The 20883-nt window shown below is 44.5% G+C and overlaps 1 protein-coding gene across 1 annotated transcript in view; it reads right to left on the bottom strand.

Annotated features, from left to right (window-relative positions):
• TMEFF2 (transmembrane protein with EGF like and two follistatin like domains 2) overlaps nucleotides 1-18440 on the bottom strand; it is a 718820-nt gene extending 700380 nt beyond the window's left edge. Inside the window, exons 1-2 of the mRNA XM_029606083.1 lie at nucleotides 17927-18440; nucleotides 8726-8835 (exon numbers count right to left, since the gene is read on the bottom strand). Of these exons, the coding sequence (XP_029461943.1) occupies nucleotides 8726-8835; nucleotides 17927-18089 (273 nt within the window). The 5' untranslated portion in view covers nucleotides 18090-18440. The remainder of the gene's footprint in view (nucleotides 1-8725; nucleotides 8836-17926) is intronic.
• Nucleotides 18441-20883: the final 2443 nt, after the last annotated feature.

Genomic DNA, 20883 nt, shown 5'->3' with positions numbered 1-20883 from the left:
AACTGAAAATGATACAATTTGACACTTTTCAGGTCAGTTAAGGTCAGTTTAGGAATGAATATGTATTCCTATTGGCTGCCCTCTTATTTATTCATGTTACCAAGCTTCCCACTGACAGTATATGGGGGATGGGAAATGGAAACAGTTGGTAGCTTGACAAAACAAGTAATGTGATCAGTCAATGTGACTAGAACTTGTGCCCTAACCCTGATACCAGGGGTATTGTGATCTTCCTGCACACAGTGCCCTATCCCTATTAATACCAGGAGTGTTGTGATCTTCCTGCACACAGTGCCCTAACCCTGGCACCAGGGGTGTTATGATCTTCCTGCACACAGTGCCCTATCCCTATTAATACCAGGAGTGTTGTGATCTTCCTGCACACAGTGCCCTAACCCTGGCACCAGGGGTGTTGTGATCTTCCTGCACACAGTGCCCTATCCCTATTAATACCAGGAGTGTTGTGATCTTCCTGCACACAGTGCCCTAACCCTGGCACCAGGGGTGTTGTGATCTTCCTGCACACAGTGCCCTATCCCTATTAATACCAGGAGTGTTGTGATCTTCCTGCACACAGTGCCCTATCCCTAATACCAGGGGTGTTGTGATCTTCCTGCACACAGTGCCCTAACCCTGACACCAGGGGTGTTGTGATCTTCCTGCACACAGTGCCCTATCCCTAATACCAGGGGTGTTGTGATCTTCCTGCACACAGTGCCCTATTCCTGATACCGGGGGTGTTGGGATCTTCTTGCACACATCCCGGTATCAGGGATAGGGCACTGCATGCAGGAATATCACAACACTCCTGGTATCAGGAATAGGGCACTGTGTGCAGGAAGATCACAACACCCCTGGTATTAGGGATAGGGCACTGCGTGCAGGAAGATCACAACACTCCTGGTATTAATAGGGATAGGGCACTGCATGCAGGAAGATCACAACACCCCTGGTATCAGGGATAGGGCACTGTGTGCAGGAAGATCACAATACCCCGGAGGAGTGAGGGTCAGGCAGCTCCCCCCTGTCTGTGAAGCCAGCCTCTCACTAGTAATGCAGGGAGGGAGCTGTCTCAGACTTCACCATCCTCCCCCCCCCCTCACCCACACACCATTCACTAGCTGGGACATGGGGGAAGTCAGGAGTGAGGGTCAGGCAGCTCCCCCCTGTCTGTGAAGCCAGCCTCTCACTAGTAATGCAGGGAGGGAGCTGTCTCAGACTTCACCATCCTCCCCCCCCTCACCCACACACCATTCACTAGCTGGGACATGGGGGAAGTCAGGAGTGAGGGTCAGGCAGCTCCCCCCTGTCTGTGAAGCCAGCCTCTCACTAGTAATGCAGGGAGGGAGCTGTCTCAGACTTCACCATCCTCCCCTCCCTCACCCACACACCATTCACTAGCTGGGACATGGGGGAAGTCAGGAGTGAGGGTCAGGCAGCTCCCCCCTGTCTGTGAAGCCAGCCTCTCACTAGTAATGCAGGGAGGGAGCTGTCTCAGACTTCACCATCCTCCCCCCCCCCCCCCTCACCCACACACCATTCACTAGCTGGGACATGGGGGAAGTCAGGCGTGAGGGTCAGGCAGCTCCCCCCTGTCTGTGAAGCCAGCCTCTCACTAGTAATGCAGGGAGGGAGCTGTCTCAGACTGGTATCAGGGATAGGGCACTGAGTGCAGGAAGATCACAACACCCCTTGTATCAGGAATAGGGCACAGGTTCTAGTCATATTGACTGATCACATTACTTTTTTTGTCAACTACCAACAGTTTTCATTTCCCATCCCCCCAACCATCACCTCAGTTGGAACCTTGGTAACATCAATAGATAAGAGGGCAGCCAGCCAATAGGAATACATATTCATTCCTAACTGACCTTTACTGACCTGGATAGTGTCAATAATTTGTATCATTTTCTGTTAGTGTTCCTGAGTTTCCATTTCCATTTCCCATCCCCCCAACCATCACCTCAGTGGGAACCTGGTTAACATCAATAGATAAGAGGGCAGCCAGCCAATAGGAACACATATTCATTCCTAACTGACCTTTACTGACCTGGAAAGTGTCAATTTGTATCATTTTCAGTTAGTGCACGCTAACTCGAGTTAGCGCGCACTAACTCGGAGTTAGTGCGCACTAACTCCCGTTAGTGCGCACTAACACGATTTAATGATTTTCAACGATAAATCGTTAGAATTTCTATTGTATCGTGTTCTATAACGATTTAAGACGATATTAAAATTATCGGACGATAATTTTAATCGTTAAAAATCGATTCACATCCCTAAGAGATACCATCTGGCTGCAATTTTTTCAGGTCAGGTTGAACCATTTCTGGTTTTACCCCATTTCATTCATAGACTTGAAATTCTGCTTTTTAAAGGGAAATCAGAACTACATGTCCATGCATGCAATGGGGAGAAATCAGGACTGGCTCAACCAATCCTGAAAAAAATGGAACCAGCTGGCCACCCTAAGAATGCAAGAGGAACTGAAGGAGGAGAGAGGATTGGAGAGGAGCTGGGGGAGGATGCATAAGAGAGGCTAGAGAGGAGAGATTAAGGACTGGATTTACTAATGCCCAAAGGCATAATGAATCCCGCGGAAATGGGGTGATGGTCCTGCGTTAGCCAGCAGCGATCGCACCAAATAACTACACCATAAAAGGTGTTGTTATTCAGTGCAAAACTGACAGCGATAAATGGTGCTTACCTTTCGCTGTCAGCGCAGTCTTCGTGGCGTCAGCCCCGGTGCCTCCCCGACTCCTGCTCTTCCAGGGCTGTTGCCGCCCCGACTCCACCCCCATCTTGTATCGCATGCGATAAGGGACTTTTCACATGTGAAACAGCCCTTATTGAGTGCAATCCGCTTGGTAAATGACCCCCTAAGATAGGTAAAGGCTAGTATGGGAGATATGAGAAGAAATGGTTGGGGGAAAGACAGACATAGGAGTTGGAGGTCTAAGACACAGTCAGGAATACGCCAGGATTTAGGCACGTGCCTAGGACACCAAATTTTGAAGGCACCGAATACCTGGGCCAAAGAGGAGCCTGTCTCTGCTTGCTTTAAGGCCGTGCGCTGGTGCCACTTTAAAGGGGCACCACCATGGCACTCTCTCCCTCGTTCTTTTGCTTTCTGATCCTGCCCATGGTTGTCAAAATCTTAAACATGGCCCTGGTTAGAGAAATGAAGGGTCAGGAAGCAATGGTAATGGGTAATGGGAAATGGAGGTGGAAGAATTGGAGAGCAGTGGGGTTGTGATGGCAAGGAAATGGAGGAAAGGAGAAATGGAAGAGTTAGGAAGGAAGACATGGAGGTAGAGGAATGAGAGATGAAGGACGGGAGACAGAGCTGGTCGAAGGGTAAAGATGTGATGAAGGAGTAAAAGATGGATAAATGAAGATGGATTGGTGTGAGAAGAGATATAGAGAGAGAACACAAAGGAGTAGAGAGAAGGCTCACATATTTTGTCCATTTGTGATGCAGCTCTTGACAGTTCTAGACAAGCTGGATTGCAAAGAGAGATAAATTGGCCAGACAAGATGGGGGGGGGGGGGGAAGGGGAGAAAACAGAGGTAAGTGAGAAAGTGAGATGAAGGAAAAAGGTCTATTAAAAAAATGAACCAATGAGAGCAAGAGAGGAAAATGAGTATAATTGGAAAAGGAATAAGAAGGAGACAACGAGAACTGAGATGGAAAAGATCAAGAAAAGAAGGAGCAAAGACAGGATAAATAAAATCATAGGCACAAAAGATTAGAAAATAATTAATTTTATATTTGGTTAGAATTAGATACATTTTTCATCCTACAATAAGTTGGCTCAGCTCATGTTTGGTTCTTAGAGCCAAACAAGGGCATTTCCCTAAACTTCAGTTTAGTTTCCCAATCATTCTGGCTTGCCCACTACCAGCTTACATAATACTGAAAAGTAAGCACTATGTACACTGAAATAATGTAATCTTTATAAATATGGAGGTCATTTTCAAAGAAGTTATCGGCCAAAATTTTAAAACGGCCACGTGCGTAAGTGCCGGGGGGGGGGGGGGGGGGGGGCATGGAGGGGCAGGGCAGGGTGGGACGGAGGCCAGGGAAGCACGTGCCGGCAGCCGGCCGGCGCACACAAACTACTTCTGCTCCAGAGAAGCAGTGAAACAAAAAAAATATAAGTAGGTAGGAAGGGGTTAGGGGTCAGGGTGGAGAGGGGAAAGGGAAGGAAGGTTAGGCAGGGGAGTAGGGCAGTTCCCTCCCAGTCTGCTCTTTAATTGGTGCAGACTGGGAGGGAATGGGGGAAGGCCGGATTGCGTCACTATGCGTAACTTACTAAAATCCCCCCCTCCCCCCACTGCATGTGCCGCCCGCACATGCCAATGCGGATTTTAAAATCTACCCCATGTGCATAAAAGTGGCATATGTCGCAGCAATTTTCAATAGCATTTTATGCAAGTAGTCATGTGCATGAAATTAGCAATTTTCAAATTGCATTTACATGCGCAAACCCAGTTTGAAGCACATACATTCTATTGAAAATTAACTGTTATGTATGCTGGAATAAAGTGTGCATACAGTTTTTAAAACTGTAAGTTGTAATACCAGTAGTACTTCCATGGCTAAAAGTCTACAATCTATGCTATTATGTTCCATCTTACAAATATAGCTAATTGGGATTCTTGCTTTAGACAACCATTGCTTGTTTAGCAAGAGTACTTCTTGTTACAGCCATAACCAATTAAGGCAGACAGCAAAAACTTTTTTTGTAAACGGCTGGACCAGAAATTGACCTTGGCTGGCTAAGTAATGAGAAAGATAACACATATTGTGTCCAATGTCCTTAACAGTTGTAACTGATGGCAATATCTTTAAATCTGAATGCTACCATGTGAGAATGGAGATTCTTTTTGCACAGACTAATTGTACCATAGACACAAAATGGGAGAAAACATTAAGATGGTAACTTTCAAAGTGGCGCACAGGCGCACATGTGTGCGCGTTCATCGGCCCGTGCTCAGGGATGCAGCTATTTTATAACATGCACACATATATGCTCGCATGTTATAAAATAGCCTGACCACGCGAACATGTGTGCTCAGTTTTAAGTGGACACGTGCCTCTGTGCGCAAATGCCGCTTCTACTGCATAACAGGTCGATACTCTAAGGCCGCGGTAGAAAGAGTGCGGCATTGCCAGGCGCACCCTCGTTCCCCGCACGCACAGTTCTCTTCACCTAGCGCTCGATACTCTCTTCTAATTGCATGCAAATGCATGCCGCGGCTGCGAAGCCTTAGGCAAGCGTTAGGCCCGCGCAACCCATTTTACTGTATAGAGCGCCTATACAGTATCCTGGGTTCGCAGCCCTAACGCTTCACGGCCGTGTGGTATCTGTCATTTCAAATGACATTTGAAATGACAGGTACCAGGAAGTGGACAGTTATGTTCCCCGATGCTCGGCAAACTTTCCCCCAGCCCCCGCTCACCTGCCCTGGCCCCTTCCGGTCTCCGGTGCAGCCCCAGTCTGTCTCCTCCTCCCGAGGCAAAAAAAAAAAACAACCGAAAAAGTAGCAAGGCTTGGGCCTGCTACGATAGTCCCTTCTCCTCTCCTCCCGATTTCGGCGCTCAAGGCGGCCGTGCATTCATCCAGGCAGAGGGAGCCGGCACGAAAGTGGCCTCCGGCTCCCTCTGCCTGGATGAATGCACGGCCCCCGCCGGCAGTGAATGAATGCCCGTGCGATTTCGGCGCTCATGCCTTGAGCGCCGAAATCGCACGGGCATTCATTCATGCATCAAATTCCTTATAGGAAAACCTCTTTCTAACAAATAAGTTGATCTCCAGCCTTTTTTTTTTTTTTTAAATCAGAAAAAGACTACTGAACCCTAGTCATAATGAAAATATCTTTGGCTCCTGAATGGGCAACCGATTAGACTGGGATAAACAGAAACAATGCCCGTGCGATTTCGGCGCTCAAGGCATGAGCGCCGAAATCACACGGGCATTCATTCACTGCCGGCAGGGGCCGTGCATTCATCCAGGCAGAGGGAGCCGGAGGCCGCTTTCGCCGCCAGCTCCCTCTGCCTGGATGAAGGCATGCCCACCCGGCTGCCTTGAGCACCGAAATCGGGAGGAGGGGAGAAGGGAGAAGGGACTACCGTAGCAGGCCCGAGCCTTGCTACTTTTTCGTTTTTTTTTGCTTCGGGAGGAGGGGACAGGACTGGGACTGCACCGGAGACCGGACGGGGCCTTGAGCGCCGAAATCGCCCCCATTTTTTACACTTTATTCCCGTTTTAATTTTCTAACACCACACTAACACCAAGTAGAGGGTGGCGGTAAACTAACAGGTTAAGGACGCGGCAAAATAGTGGGTTACAAAGGAGATAATCTGAGCGCGCGTCACAGTATCGGAGGGGAATAGCTAATTCCTTCATTATACAGCTAATTCGTTCATTTACATATCATATACATGCTGCGTGCGGAAAGGGTTATGCGTCTGTTTTAAGAAGCGCTAAGGACGCGTGAAACTGGAGACTGTATCGCTGGATCGCCTTACGCGTCCGAATTGTGCACTCCCAGCTTGTTACAGACGGGAAATCCTCAACCGCACGTTACAGTATCGACCTGTAAGTGCGGAATTTTAATAAATGCTTGCCAATGCAATTACCAATTTCCCCAGTTTGTTCCCAGTATGCCCAGGAAAGAAATAAGACTTCTAAACCTCACTAGTTTAAAGCCTCCCTTCTCCCCTGTTAGCCCCAGTCCTTAAAACCTCGACGATCTGCACATTTCTCTTTATTTTATAACTTGCACATCATCCATAGGATAAGTAAAGTTACGTGGCAGGGGAAACCCTGTGCGCGGAAGCATTCACTAGCTAATTTCAATGTGAAAACCTGGAGCGCCCATGCCCTGCCCAGACCACGCCCACTCCCGCCCCTTTCTTGGAACTTTCCATTTGTGCGCGTAGCGGCAAGTGCACGCATACTCGGGCGGCTTTTAAAATCCACTCGGCGCACGTCGGCCCAACGTCTGCACACATCTCTCAGTTTTGGTTCACGTTGGGCTTTTAAAATTTACCTTTACGTGCATGGTCCCCCTTAATGATCCATATCTTATAACAGACAACATACAGAGGCTCATTTATGAAAGTTTTGTGCCAGTGTTTTCCCCATTGAAAACAAAGGGCCTTTTTTTTTTTTTTTTGATCATAAAACTAGTGCAAAGCTGTCAGAAATGAACCTAGTCATACTGTATAGGGTACAGACCACTTAAAAATAAGATTTTGGTGGAAATCTTTAGGAAGTCTGTAGGTAGCTCACTTAGGGCAAGGAGCTTCTTGTGGGTGCCTATAGATTGCCCACAGAAATATGAAACTTGCCATCAGCTCTCACAGTAGCCATATATAATATTTAGTGTGGAGCTTTAAATTTACTACTTTGATTAGCCATAATTATTTTAAGTAACATAAAAAGGCCATTGCACTTTGACAGATTAGCATTATTTCTTTTTTTTTTTTTTTTTTAATGAAGCTAAATTGGATACTGATACAATGCTACAAAACATACATTGAGTGCATAGGCTACTGAAACAATGCAATAGGATATCTTCTGAACATTATGTTTGGCACATGGGTAATCGCACCAAGAGTATGGTCATAATTGCAGTTGATATTTCAGCCCTGTTTATTGAATGGTACAATATTTTGATTACTGTATGTCATAATTATTTCAATATGCATAGGCTGAACTCCATAAGAACACAGATCACATAACTTAGACATTTCTCTCGACAATGCTTAATATGTGCCAAAACCCAGAAAGTAGGATCAGCGTGGAAACCTAGGTTAATTACATTTTAACAGTTGCTTTAGATTTTAAGTTTAGAGCTTTATGTAATTATTCATTGATTAGTGCAGTAAACCAGAGTCTTTGTAGACTGTGAGACCTTGTGCTGGACCAGTAAATAGGTGGTCCAACACAAGCTCTCACAATCTACAAGAAATGTACAAAAGGTGAACTTTTAAGATCAGAGCTGTCCCTTCTATATATGGCATTAAATTGATCCCTGAGGTTTAAGGTAATGTCATAGACAAAAACATGTATATATCTACATATCTATGTATCTATATCCATATCTACACACACACACAGAAACACACACACACACACACACACATATATATATATATATATATATATATATATATATATATTGTTGCCTATATAAAAAATAAGAATTCCAAGTTAACTACTATAGCAAAATATTTTAAAATGACTTGTATATTTCAGAAAGGAATACTGCTGTACAATACAAATGAAAACAGTACATAGGTAATTTGATCACATGCAATAGTGAAGATGCTTTCTCTCTTAGCAGACCAGAAATTTGGCAATATAAAATACTGTACTGTCAATGATGAACTTACCATTTTTACAAAACGGGTGAACTGCAGTAACATAATTGTACACCTCTACCACACACACACACACACACACACACGCACACAAGCTGAAACTTCAAGCCCCCAGGGACACTCATAACAACAGCATCTGCATTTTCCCCGATAAACTTATGCCTTCCTGACAGCACTGGACTATTCTGCCTGCTCGTTTGCTTGATACCATATTTCTCTTTAAATTCTCTGCCGATGAGGGATATAAATTGCAGATGAAAGGCTGTAAAGGAAAATCCCTGATGAGTGCCCTCATTAGGAAATTAAAGAGGAAGATTCCATTCTCCTTACCTTGAACTGACAGACGCATGTCACACTGTCTCCAATTCTTAAGCACTCCCCATCAAATTTACAAGTATTGGTATCACAAAGAAAAAGATCATTTTCTCTGTCATCGTAACCTCAAATGAAGAGAGAAAGAACACGTTCAGCTTTTCAATAAGGAAGCATCTAATAATATTCACTTCATTGCAATCTTTTGAGCTAGGCATTTCTTTGCAGACTAAATTATCCCTGCCTTATTTTCCTTTTTTTTTCCACAATCCATCGAGATGCCTGCCTTTTTATTTGCTTTGTGGGTGATTTTTGTTTAGTTCTCGTTTCTTCCTTCTCTATTTCACACATCTTTTATTTCCATACCCCTCATCCATTGGCTATTTTTTTGCCTTCATATATTTCCCAATTTAGGCCAGCTTACGGTCCAGTGCTCGGAAGGAACCAATAGTTGGAATCTTTCCAGGGATGACATTGAAAGGCTCTAATAATCAAGATAAACAGGCTGTGTGTTTTCTGTGATGGGCTGTCTGATGCAAATGAAGATTGATCACCTCTGAGTTAGCAGGAGGGTGCCAGATTACTCAAAAGCAGCTTAAGTGAACCGCACCAGCGGCTCCCCCACCCGCAGGGCTAACAGATCTGCTAGAAGATTCAACTTGCAGAAACAGGCACTGGCAGGCCAGCAGGAAAGGTTGCATTTCAGCAAGTTGCCATCCCATCCCGCAACGAGGTAGTGAGATATTAAACAGAACTGCTGCATTAGACTCCCAAATCCATTAAGATTTAGCCCTATTGATTTTTCTTACAGTCGACTGTAGTGTTCATAACCATATCACTGCGTATTAAAAACATGAAAAGGGCCAGGAGCTCCCAGCCTTTTACATATTCATTTCTCTCACAGGACACTGCGCCTGCTTTGTTTTTTGTTGTTATCATTGTATTATAACGTAGTTGTGTTGTGTTGGAGAAGATATCGTAAAAGCTCAAAAGTACTGTGTTTATTGACCCAAATGTAAAAGATACTGTAATTTAGGGAAAGGGGTTACGAAGGATACGTTCAGCTACGTTTCTAATGTATTTGCAACTCTTTGCTTGAACAATACAAGTGCTCTAGCAGCTTTTACCATTTTGGGTGCTCCTATTAGCGGAGTTTTAGAATGAATCCTTCCAAGAATAGTGGATGGGTCAGGAAATGTCTGCTATAACTGAGCTAGGGCTCTATACCTAACGGACTGCAAGAGCTGCATTATCTTATTACAGCGTAGCATCAGCCACAAAGCTGATTTACAAGTGCAGTACACTCCAGGACTCATCCTTCCTTATTCAATTAGTACATTTCGCAGGGTTGTAGCTGCAGTGGCGAAGGAGCAGCCCTGGATGTGGTGCTGAAAGATTCCAGATAAAGGAGAAATCTGTTTAATCCCCGCTAGCAGACCAGATCCAACTAACTACTCCAGACCTTTTACACTGGCATTGCTGTCATCAGCACTTAAAGCCTTACTAATCCCTCATTTTATCAACTGGGGAGCTAGTCTGATAACAACTAGATTATTACTTCTGCTAACTTCTCTGAAGGAGACTCGCTTTTTATCTGTGTGTGTGGTAAAATACAGCTCATGGCTTAATAATAAAAAATAAATAAATAAAAAAAATGCTTTGCGGCAGAGATAAAAAATCAGAATTCGGCCCTAGGTTGGCCATTTGGCTGAGTATCTGAGTTGCACTTCCTCGATTCCTAGACTGAGCAGAATCCTCCGGCACTTTTGTAAGGAGTCAGCATTTCTCAGATAGTCACAATTTGATTTATTACATAACTCGGGCACGCCGCACCACTCCTCATCCCCACTCAAACCACCTCCCACCCCAGCCCTTCCTCCTTTCCCAGGAAATACTGGGACATCTGTTTCAAATCCAAACTTTATTCATTCCAATGTAATCTAACACATTAATCTTGAAACAGAACCAAAATCAGTGGAACATATAGGCCACAGCTTTAAATAAGCTCAAGTATTACCCAACCAAAACTCCAATACCTGTACTAATGCAGCACTCACCACCCAGGAGACTTTTCCTTTGCTATAAATATTTCCTTTTTCAACATTATTTATTCTCTTCATATCCACCTCTTTGCTCCTCATCAAGCTGCAATGTGCAAGATGTTCAGGGAATGGGACAGCCAGGCTGTATTGTCCCTACATTTTATTGTTTTGTTATTTCACTACATTCCCAGGCCAGCCAGACCCAGCCTGAGTGATTTATCCTTGTATATAATATATTGCTTTACCTACATGGGGGATGCTTGAAATTGACTTACACTAATCCCCACCATAAGCCCAGGTGCTCCCTAGCTAATGGCACCCAAACGCCCCCATTTTATCGCCTTTCTTTTTGGCTGGTGAGTTGCCGCCACAGGAGGGACCAGTAACCCCTTACTAAGGCCCGATCACCCATCCCTTTCGAAGAGTCTAAATAAAATCCAACTGCCATTTGCAAATCTAAATGGAAGATTCCAAAGCTCTTGGTCCCTTACCAAACTAATCTAGGGAGGATATGAGACAAGACAATGATTATGTTCTGTCATTGCGCATTCATCTGCACTATGCTTCCTTTTATTATTGTGCAATCGTTTTTGGACAAATTAGGAAATTTCAACAAAATTGCCTAATTCGTCCTGGTTCAGGGACCCCCGAAAACTGAAGGAATTTTTTCCCGAAATTTCGAAAAAATTCAGTTTCCGGGTTAGCGCGCACTAATGGGAGTTAGTGCGTGCTAATGTTAAAATGTTGGCGCACACTGACGGGAGTTAGCATGCGCTGATGGGAGTTAGAGCGCTCTAACTCCGTTACTGTGCACTAACCCAAAATTTTGGGTCCCATGAAAAACAAAAGCCTGAACCACGGGAAAAACAAAATTTCCCATGGCGGGCCGAAAACAAAGCCCGAAGCGAAAGGTTCAGGCGATGCACATCTCTAATTATTATCAAGTTGATTGCTTATTGTTATACCAAATCATTACCCTTGAAATGTGTGATGATAGTATCAGGCTGAGGGTGGGCCCTAGCCACTGGCAGTGCCTAGAAATCAGCTTGCTCCCTTTTATTCCTCCCCACCCCATCCATTTTACATTTGCCTTTTCTTGAGGGATGTCCAAACTTTCACCACCTGATCCCACTGTCGCTCTTTGCTTGCCCAATGAAAAAGGCATGACCTACAATTCACCAATTTGTTTTGTGCTACCATTCACAAGCTTTGCCACAATAAGATTATTATAAAAAAAAAAATATATATATATATATATATACATTGACAATACTGCCCACCCCTCACAGAGTTTTTGAATCTGGCTTATTTCCAGTGTCTGATTTATTGCATCTGCCTCTGCTCCATATGCAGTTCCTTGGCTAGTGATGCAGCCCCCAGTCCTAAAAGAGTATGTCCAATAACCCTTGAGGTCCCTGCTCCCTATCTCATGGCAGCTTGGCATAGCTCTCTGGAACTGGAGCTGTGAAAGTACTGTCCCATCCTTGTTTTTAAAGAATAGAGAATGGACTTTCTGCTGGAGGGCTCAGTTTGTACTCCTCCAGCACCCAAACCAGGCATAATACTTTGTCCCATGTTTCTCAGGGTATTACTTTGGATCCCCCTTTCTTTCTGACTGTTTTTTTAGATTGCCTCAGCCTCACCTTTACCTAGTCTTCTTCCAAATAGTCTCCTGCTAGCATTCAGTTTTAAACCTAGTATAGGGCACAATCTCACTAACTCTAAATGCCTCAAATTACATGATTAGGAATGCTGCCCCAAATAGCTCTGCCTCATAGATATCTCATGCTACTCCAAACAGGGCCTCTGTCCTTTCCCCCAAGACGCTTGTTGTCATGGACCTTCTCCAATCCTTAGCTATCCCTGAGTGCTTCTTCCACTCTTCCATTGTTCTCTTTATCATGAATGTCTCAGTGGTTGCCTTAACAGGGTAATCATTTTTTCCATCCCATGCTCTGAATAGCATAGCTTTCTCCCTCCACCCCCGATCTTTCATGGGGCTTTCCAAAAACCATTAAGACTTTGATTCTACCACCACCTTTAATCAATTTACCTAATGCATTGAATATGGCTCCACTCAGCTTTTGTTATTTACTTGATATTTATTTCTTATTTTTATGTTGCTGTTACTGAAGTCATTTATAGGCTCACACTCTTGCCTGCCTATGAATGGATTTTATCACTGTCCTAATGTTACGTTGAAGTTATGCATCTTATTTTATTTTAATTATGCATTTTATTGTAAACCACTTTGATTCCAAGGGATTGAAACTTCTCCCAGCTTTTCTTGGAGGGGCAGCATAGCCCAGTGGCTTAAACCCTGATCAGAATAGACTGATTCCCCCCACCACCACTGATTTGGGTGGTTATGAAACCCTATGTGTACGCACATAATTGAATTTTCTCCCAGACCTTCACAGTAGCCCTTCCATAAACTTTCTGCTTTACTCAGTGTTACTACGGCAAGAGCCCCGGACCCCACTACCATGCTGGGATCCTCATGGTTCACCCCCGTGCCTCGGATGTCAGTAACCTGCAATAAGACAACTGGCAATTGTGTCAGCACATGACATAGTGCTAACATCTGTCAATCCTATTTCTTGTAGCAGCTATAGTGGCATGCTTGAATGAGAGGAAAGGAATTTACATACTTTTGTTTATTTCACAATTAGAATTACTGTTGTGTACCGTGGCAAAAAGGCTCCCGGCTTGAGTTCAGCTACACTTGTGATTATCTGTGCAAGACTTTGAAAAAGACTGTTTTATTCTTCATCCCCTCCACTGTAGTTAACTTGCAGCCCCAACTCTGAAAATGACTGATTATACCCTTGCAAGTTGATTAAGGTAACTAAGTAAGAATCCATGCATTATATACATATGTATTCATACGCACATGATGCCTCCTTCCCTCTATTGGTACTTAATACCAATAGTTAAGCTGAAATATTGTATAGAATATCCTCTTGTCCACTAGCAGCAATTCTTCAACAATTTTGAGAGGCTTCCTTAACCATGGAAGAAAGGCTGCACATAGTAAAGTTCTACAAACAGGGGAAGGTGGAAGGGAAATACAACCCCCCCCCCCCTGAGAATCTGCCTGAACTTCAGATTTGTATAACCTTTTTATTTTTAACTTTACACTCAGAATGTGTGTATTCTTTGTCTGAATAATGATTAACCGCACCACTTGATTGTTTGTCTATATTAGGTTGAAGCAGAATTTGTGCCCTCAAAATAGCTAATCAGCATGGATTGATCTCCCCCAAAAGCTGTAGCTATCAACTGTTGCTTTACATTAAACTTCACAGACCTAATGGTTCTCCCCATTGCAAGAAAATGTGTTCCCAGTCTTTTATCATTCTCTCCTCCTGTGTCTACAACAACCATTTGTATACCTTCAATGGATTGTCTGCTAGAATAAGAACATAAGAAATGCCATACTGGGTCAGAACAACTTTTCAAGGTGCAGTCTCACTATGGAGTGATACAAAGACAATATGACATCCTCCGTTTTATTTTCCATTCCCTTCCTAATAATTCCTCATGTTCTGTTTGCTTTTTTGATCACCACAGCACACTGGGCCGATGATTTCAATGTATTAACCACTAAGATGCTTAGATCTCTTTCCTGGGTGGTAATTCCTAAGATAGAACCTAATTTTGTGTAACTGCAGCAAGGGCTATTTTTCCCTGTATGCATTATTTTACACTTGCCCACATTAAATTTCATCTGCCATTTGGAAGCCCAACCTTCCAGTCCCACAAGGTCCTCCTGTGGGCGTCTTTGCTCTGGCGTTATTACCTCATAAGTAGTTGTTAATTGCCTTTTGTATGAACCCTTGTGTTCATCAGTACTCTGCAGACATCATCTCTGATCCCCCACCCCTTAAATTAAAAAAGTCCATGACTTCCTGTCTTGCTCAAATTATCTTAAACTTCATCTATACCTTTTTATCCTGCAGTTGGTTTCTGATTATTGTATCCATACAGCATGTCCCAATGCACTTTGCAAACCACTTTTGCAGAAACTAGTAAACATGTGAATATATTGCCCCATCGCATTACTCTGGTCCCACTATTGTATGACAAAAAACATTTCCAGTCTCCTGTGTTAGCTCCGAATGCATATCATGAGCCTCCCTAACTTTAACATTACTGCTCATCACAAAACTGACAATTGCTTATTCTCAACTTTTTGTTTCCACAAGTGCTGTCTTTCTGTCTATCCAGCTTTTTTGAAATGAGACAGTAGCTAGCTCTGTAAATGAATTCATCTGTTTATTCATTGAAAAACTGTTGATATTATAAATTAAATCAATTTCCTCCAAACATTTTTAGAACGACACAGGTTTTTCTTACATTACTTTTAAGTTGGTGCTTGGTGTTATCATTTGTACTTCATCAATAAAGGTTAAAAGTACAATGAGAAAGCTAATCTCATATCCTAATCTGATACAATGAGAAATGGACATGACTCATTACACTCACCAATTAATATTATTTACAAACTATGTTACCAATCCTTAATGGCACCTTTTTAACTTAAGATACAATAGCATAATTTTTATGTACCTTAATATAAACCGTTGTGACGGTATCCACTGAACGACGGTATAGAAAAATGTTAAATAAATAAATAAATAAATAAATACATAAGTTATAATTTAACATCAAAGTAACCTCCATAAATTTCACAAAATGTAATTAAACTATTATTTTCTTGTACTGAATGCCCTTGCTATTTGTTAACTCCTTGAAGGTTACAAATTGTAGACAAGCTTAGTAAAAAGTAATTTAAATATATCTCATCCCTAGCTCTATAAATTCTGCATGCAGCATATAATTATATCTGTCCATACACATACAGTACACACATAACTACATCCTCTCCCTCCCCCCTCCTCCCCCCCCTAACTTCAAACCCCATGGTGCTTGCTGTTATCAGATTCTTCCTGCAACCCCTAATTGGTAAACTTGATATTAGTCAGATCCTTTTATAGAAAGGTGCAGTTTGTTTCTGGGGAGCCCATCCATATATCTAAAACAGCTTCTTATACAATGCACTATCTCTCCCAGCAAATTCAGATAATCTGCTCTACTGCTTCTGGCTAATTGCCAGTGCCCATTCCACATGCTGCCACAGTCCACTACAAATACCTGTAAGCCTTTGCTCCTAAATTAAACAACTTGATAGAATTATCCTGTTTCTCAAACTCAGCGATTGCCATGGTTTTCACGGTATATTTTTTTCTTTCAAAAAGAAGACAATCATGTGTGTGTGTGTGTGTGTGTGTAAGCAAACACTCACACCATACTTGCATTCTCTGTTCCTGCAGTTCACCTGATTTCTGGGCCCACAGGGGCCCTCAGCGCTGCCATCTAGCAGGTTTTGATCACTATGTTGCATCCCTTTTACATACTGCATCTATCACAAGTCCCTTGCCATTCTACTGCCTTGTAAATCTATTGTGCATGTGCGCAAAAACACACAACATACTTATTCACTGTTCCTGTAGTCCTCTTGATCTCTGAGCCAGTGGGGATCCCTTTGCACCACCACAAAACTGTGTCCCCGCTGTATCCTGCATCTCTCTCTGGTCCCCGCCATTCCACTTCATCCTGAATCTATTGTGTATGTGCGCAAACACACACAACATCCTGACGTCCTCAGTTCCTGCAGTCCAGTAATCCACTTGATCCCAGCTATTGGGGGCCCTATGTGCTGCCTCCTTTTATATCCATGCCATTCCTCATCTCTCTGTATCTCTCTCAGGTCCCTTGCTGTTCCTTATCTGTCAGCATCTCTAGCTGGTCCCTTGCTGCTCCATGTCTGAATCTCTCCCATGTCCCGCTGCTTCTCATCTGTCTGCATCTGTATCTGGCCCCTCACCACTCGATGTCTGGATCTCTCTCAGGTCCCTCGCTGTTCCTCTTCTGTCTGCATCTTTATCTGGTCCCTTGCCATCCTGTGCCACACCTTCAGATCTCTCTCTCTCTCTCTCTCTCTCCTGGCTGTCCTGAGACTCTTATCTGCTTCTTTTTTTTTATTCCCATCCAGAGTTTACTACTCCACAGGCACTAATGCTATGTAGTGAAACTGTAACTTTAAGTGGCAGCTGAAAAAAAAGCCCCTCTGTCCAGTCTGTACTGCACTGCTCTAGTTCCATAAATTCATGTGTTACCTTCTTGCTGGTCCTTTCAGTTTGTTTCTTAATGCAGGTGATTACTTTATAGGCCACTCCATGTACCTGATATTCAGCTGCAATGCATCCTCTGCACCAAGGACCAATTCCCTCTTCTGTTTCTCCTGTTCTGAACCAGGTTGGCACACTGTTCTAGGGATCTCCATGTTGGTACTATACTGGGACTGAAACACTCCCATTCCTTATAAGAAATGCCCGGGCGCCCTTATACTGTGTGAAACAAACAAGATTCCCAGTTGTGCCTCTGAAAAATAAAACATCTCTGTTGCCTCCCTGCCTCTCTCCTGCTGCTGTGGTTTTTCTGCCCATTGCCTGTCCTGGACTCTTTATTTCCTTTTCTGTCTGTCTGTCTGTCTGTCTCTCTCTCCCCCACTTACCTGTTGAAACAAACTGGGCCCTGCTATGCTAATCGCCCTACCTTCCCCCTCTCCCCCTGCTCCTTGGGACTGGGTTCCACCTACCATTGTTCCTCACCACAAGGGTCCCAATGGCTAGAAATTGGGACCCCTCTTTCAAATAAAACTAGAAAGTGCTGTTTTATGTGTCCTTGGCCACCTAGGGGCAGCCATGATGACTTACCCCCTCCCTCTCCACAATTTATCTCCCTTCTCCTCTCTTAACTTTTTGTATGCAGAGAAATATGTATTGACTACTCTTCTGCCTCCATCACCATCACCAAATGCAGTTCTTCTTAGTTACTTGAAATAACCCCTCTCCTAGTGAATCACATTAAAGAAGGAAGGGACCAAAAGCAGAAGACTGGGATACAGAACAATCAACCTACTTTCACCTCTCACTTGCCCGATATCTGGAAAGAAAGATAAACTGTAGCAATCAGAATCTCTAAATTCAAGATCAGGACTCTATTTTTACAGATGGGAGTTGAGCTGCACTTAGTACTGCGGTTTCTATTGCACTTTGGAAGCTGCAGCTCGGTTTTCCTTGCCTCTCCTGAACAGGAGCTGGGTGCTTACCAGAGCAGTTCCAGCCGGTAGGCGTTTGGCAGTCACTTAAGGAGGTAGGGAAAGCTGCAAGTTTCACTGGTCGAGCTATGATGAGCAACATCGCCGGCAGAAGCAGCGAGCAAAGGCAATCACAAAGGGTCCAGCACTGCCGATGGGATTCCAAAACCACCATGACTAACTCAGCTGTGTCGGTAGCTCCCGAAAGCAAAAGAAGTGGGGCGATGGGGGGGGGGGCTGCTTAGCATCCCAGGGCCCCCCAGCAACACCACTGTAACAGGCAGATTCTTAGCATCCTGAGAGTTTGCAAGCCAAAATCCAGTCAAGAGGCAGGAAGAAAGATATCCGAGGCTCCTGAAGAAAAATACCAGATGACAGCTGCCATAGAGTGGGTCTGCAGATGGAGATTGATATATTAAAAAAAAAGAAGAGGAGAGGAGATAAAAAAAAAAAAAAAAAACTAAGAAGACAGGAAAGCAGCAAAGCGCTGGGTAACCACACTGCTGCTGTCGCTGCTGCTGCTACCGCCGCCGCTCTGCAGCCCGCATCCCTCCAGCTTTGGAAGCCGCAAGTTCCTCAGCTTGGCGGGGTCACGTGGAGGAGGAGCCGCATGCGGATTGGAGGAGAGGGATGCAGGTCCCGGGAGGGAGGGGTCGGCGGGGTGGTGGTGGGGGGGACGTGAGGTGAGCAAGGAGGCAGAGACAGGCGATTCGGAGAGAGCCTGTCAGACACAATGGGAGCTGGGAGAGGCAGGATCGGTTCGGGGGGGGGGGGGCGGTTGAGAAGACTGGGAAGCAAATGGTGAAACTGTGATGTGGAACCGGGAAAGGAGGGGGAGGGATCGCCAGGGGCAGTGGTTAGACTGGAGGAGCAAACAGCAGCAAAGCTGAGAGTCCGGCCAACGGAGCGTGTCTGTGTATATATATTCTAACGTCTAATTTATATACACATATTTGTATGTGTGTGTGTGTTACTTGCGCCATGCCCCCCTAATAATTCTTACAATAACTCATCCCAGCCACCCACCCTGCTCCGTCCACAAGCTGGAGGGTGCGAGGAGAGCTGCAGGAGCGGCAGCTGCAAGGCTGGGGTGAGCGCCGCTCAGCAACCAGGACCTGGACCCAGGAGGCTGGAGGCTATGAGGGAATGGCCGGTGCCGGAGCCCGGGGTGCTGCATCAGCGCTGGCCCCCGAAGGGCGAGAGCCCAGAGCGGCTCAGCCGGAACGAGATTCGCACCCGCGGCTGGGAGCCCAACTGGTTTCGGCACTGGTGGCCGAAGGAGGTGCGAGCCCGAAACTCGGCTGCTTGGAGCAAGTAAAGGCTGCATCCACCCCTCACTTCAGCATCCAGACAGGAAAACCAGGGGAGAGCACCACGTTGAGGAAGCAGGACCTCAAGCCCTCTCTTGTTATGCGCTCTCCCACTAGGTACCCTCTGTGATATCTTGAGGCTAGGACACCTTGGCCTCTCTACCCGTTACTTCTCCCCGAAAATAATCTTTCAACACTGATGTAGTCACACGTGGCACCACAAGATCAGCGATGATGAACACAGATCACAATTTACCGAAACAGCTGGCTAGGGTTTCCCCCAGGGTATTTAAAGTCCTTGATTTGCGTGGAAGCTTTTGAAAGTTAATGAAACAGATATATTCTGATTCTGACCAGTTGGGGGTGGCGAAAAGTTAAGAGATTTGGTGCTTTCCTGTCTCTGAGAAAGCAATAACAGAGCTGCTCCCCCAACCCGCACCCTGTCGCCTCTTTTTAATGAAAGTAGGAAAATTACACAGAATTGGGGGGGGGGGAGTGAATCAGGCCTTTACACTTTGCCGGACTCCTCCAAGCTATTGATCTCCTGTCAGCACTGACTTTCACGAGAAAGGGGGTATCCAACCCTTAAAACATTTTATTTTAAGAGCAGTCTCTAGCTTGCTTGCCCTTTTCTTCAGTTATGTAAGTATAGCAAGGATCTGAAAGAGCGCGCCCCTCCTTTTAACACGCTTCATATCAGATTGTTTTCGGCATTGCTGCGATTCTATCTCTTCATCTCTTAAACGCCAGGCTGAGGGCTTTCAATCGAGGAAGGAGACGAGTCAGAATGCAGCGAATTATATGCATAGCTTTGGAGTTAGGAGGAGGAAGGGGTTAAAAGAGTCGACCTGCATCACTTAGGAGAGCCAGGGTAAGTACTGTGTGAAAAGGGTAGGTATTTAGAACACGTTTGTTTTGACAGCATCAAGTGTAATTAGCTCCTTTACTGGGGACACAGGGGAGATCCAACAGCAGCCTATTTGCAGGGCACTTACTGTACTCTGCAAAGAATAACTCGATCTCTGGCCGACCTTTCGTCAATACAAGTCTATTTCCTCTCCTTTTAAAATGATTAATTTATTTTAAATCCTTTTTCAACTTCACCTCAGAGACCTGATGATGCACCACGTCTAAGATCGCAATGTCTTGCATATCAGATTTGCATACAATTATTCAAATTAATTTGAAATTGTGTTGCCTCTTGCCACCCCCACGCCCCAATCTTCCTTCCTCCTCATTACCCAGTTAAGGCCCCCAGCGAGTCGCCCCCGCCCAGTGGCAATTAAATTGTAGATCACGATCACATTAAGGGGTCGGGCATCTCGCTCTTTCCTAAGAAGTATCCATTAAAACAGATCAATTTGTCCAGACATTTGAGGCTTCACAGAATCAGTTTCAGTTTCTAGACATAGCAGCTAAATCCTTTAAGGAATAGCCCATTAGCTATATAACAGCAATCTAACATGGGAAAAGAGCTAGATCAGGTAGCTCAACTAACAGTGACTTCCATATCCTTTTATCATTTTGAGTAAAGCTTCATTTTTGGTATATTGATCTTTGTGAGAAGCTTATTAGATGGGTATAGTAGAAAGATGCAGTAGACAGATTTATGTTACCCATGATATCTAAAAAAAAAAAAAAAAATCCCGAGAGACTGAC

The sequence above is a fragment of the Rhinatrema bivittatum genome, chromosome 6 (assembly GCF_901001135.1).
Source record: "Rhinatrema bivittatum chromosome 6, aRhiBiv1.1, whole genome shotgun sequence".
Taxonomy (NCBI): domain Eukaryota; kingdom Metazoa; phylum Chordata; class Amphibia; order Gymnophiona; family Rhinatrematidae; genus Rhinatrema; species Rhinatrema bivittatum.
The sequence above is the reverse complement of the archived record's forward strand: the minus strand, read 5'-3'. Positions and strand labels throughout refer to the sequence as shown.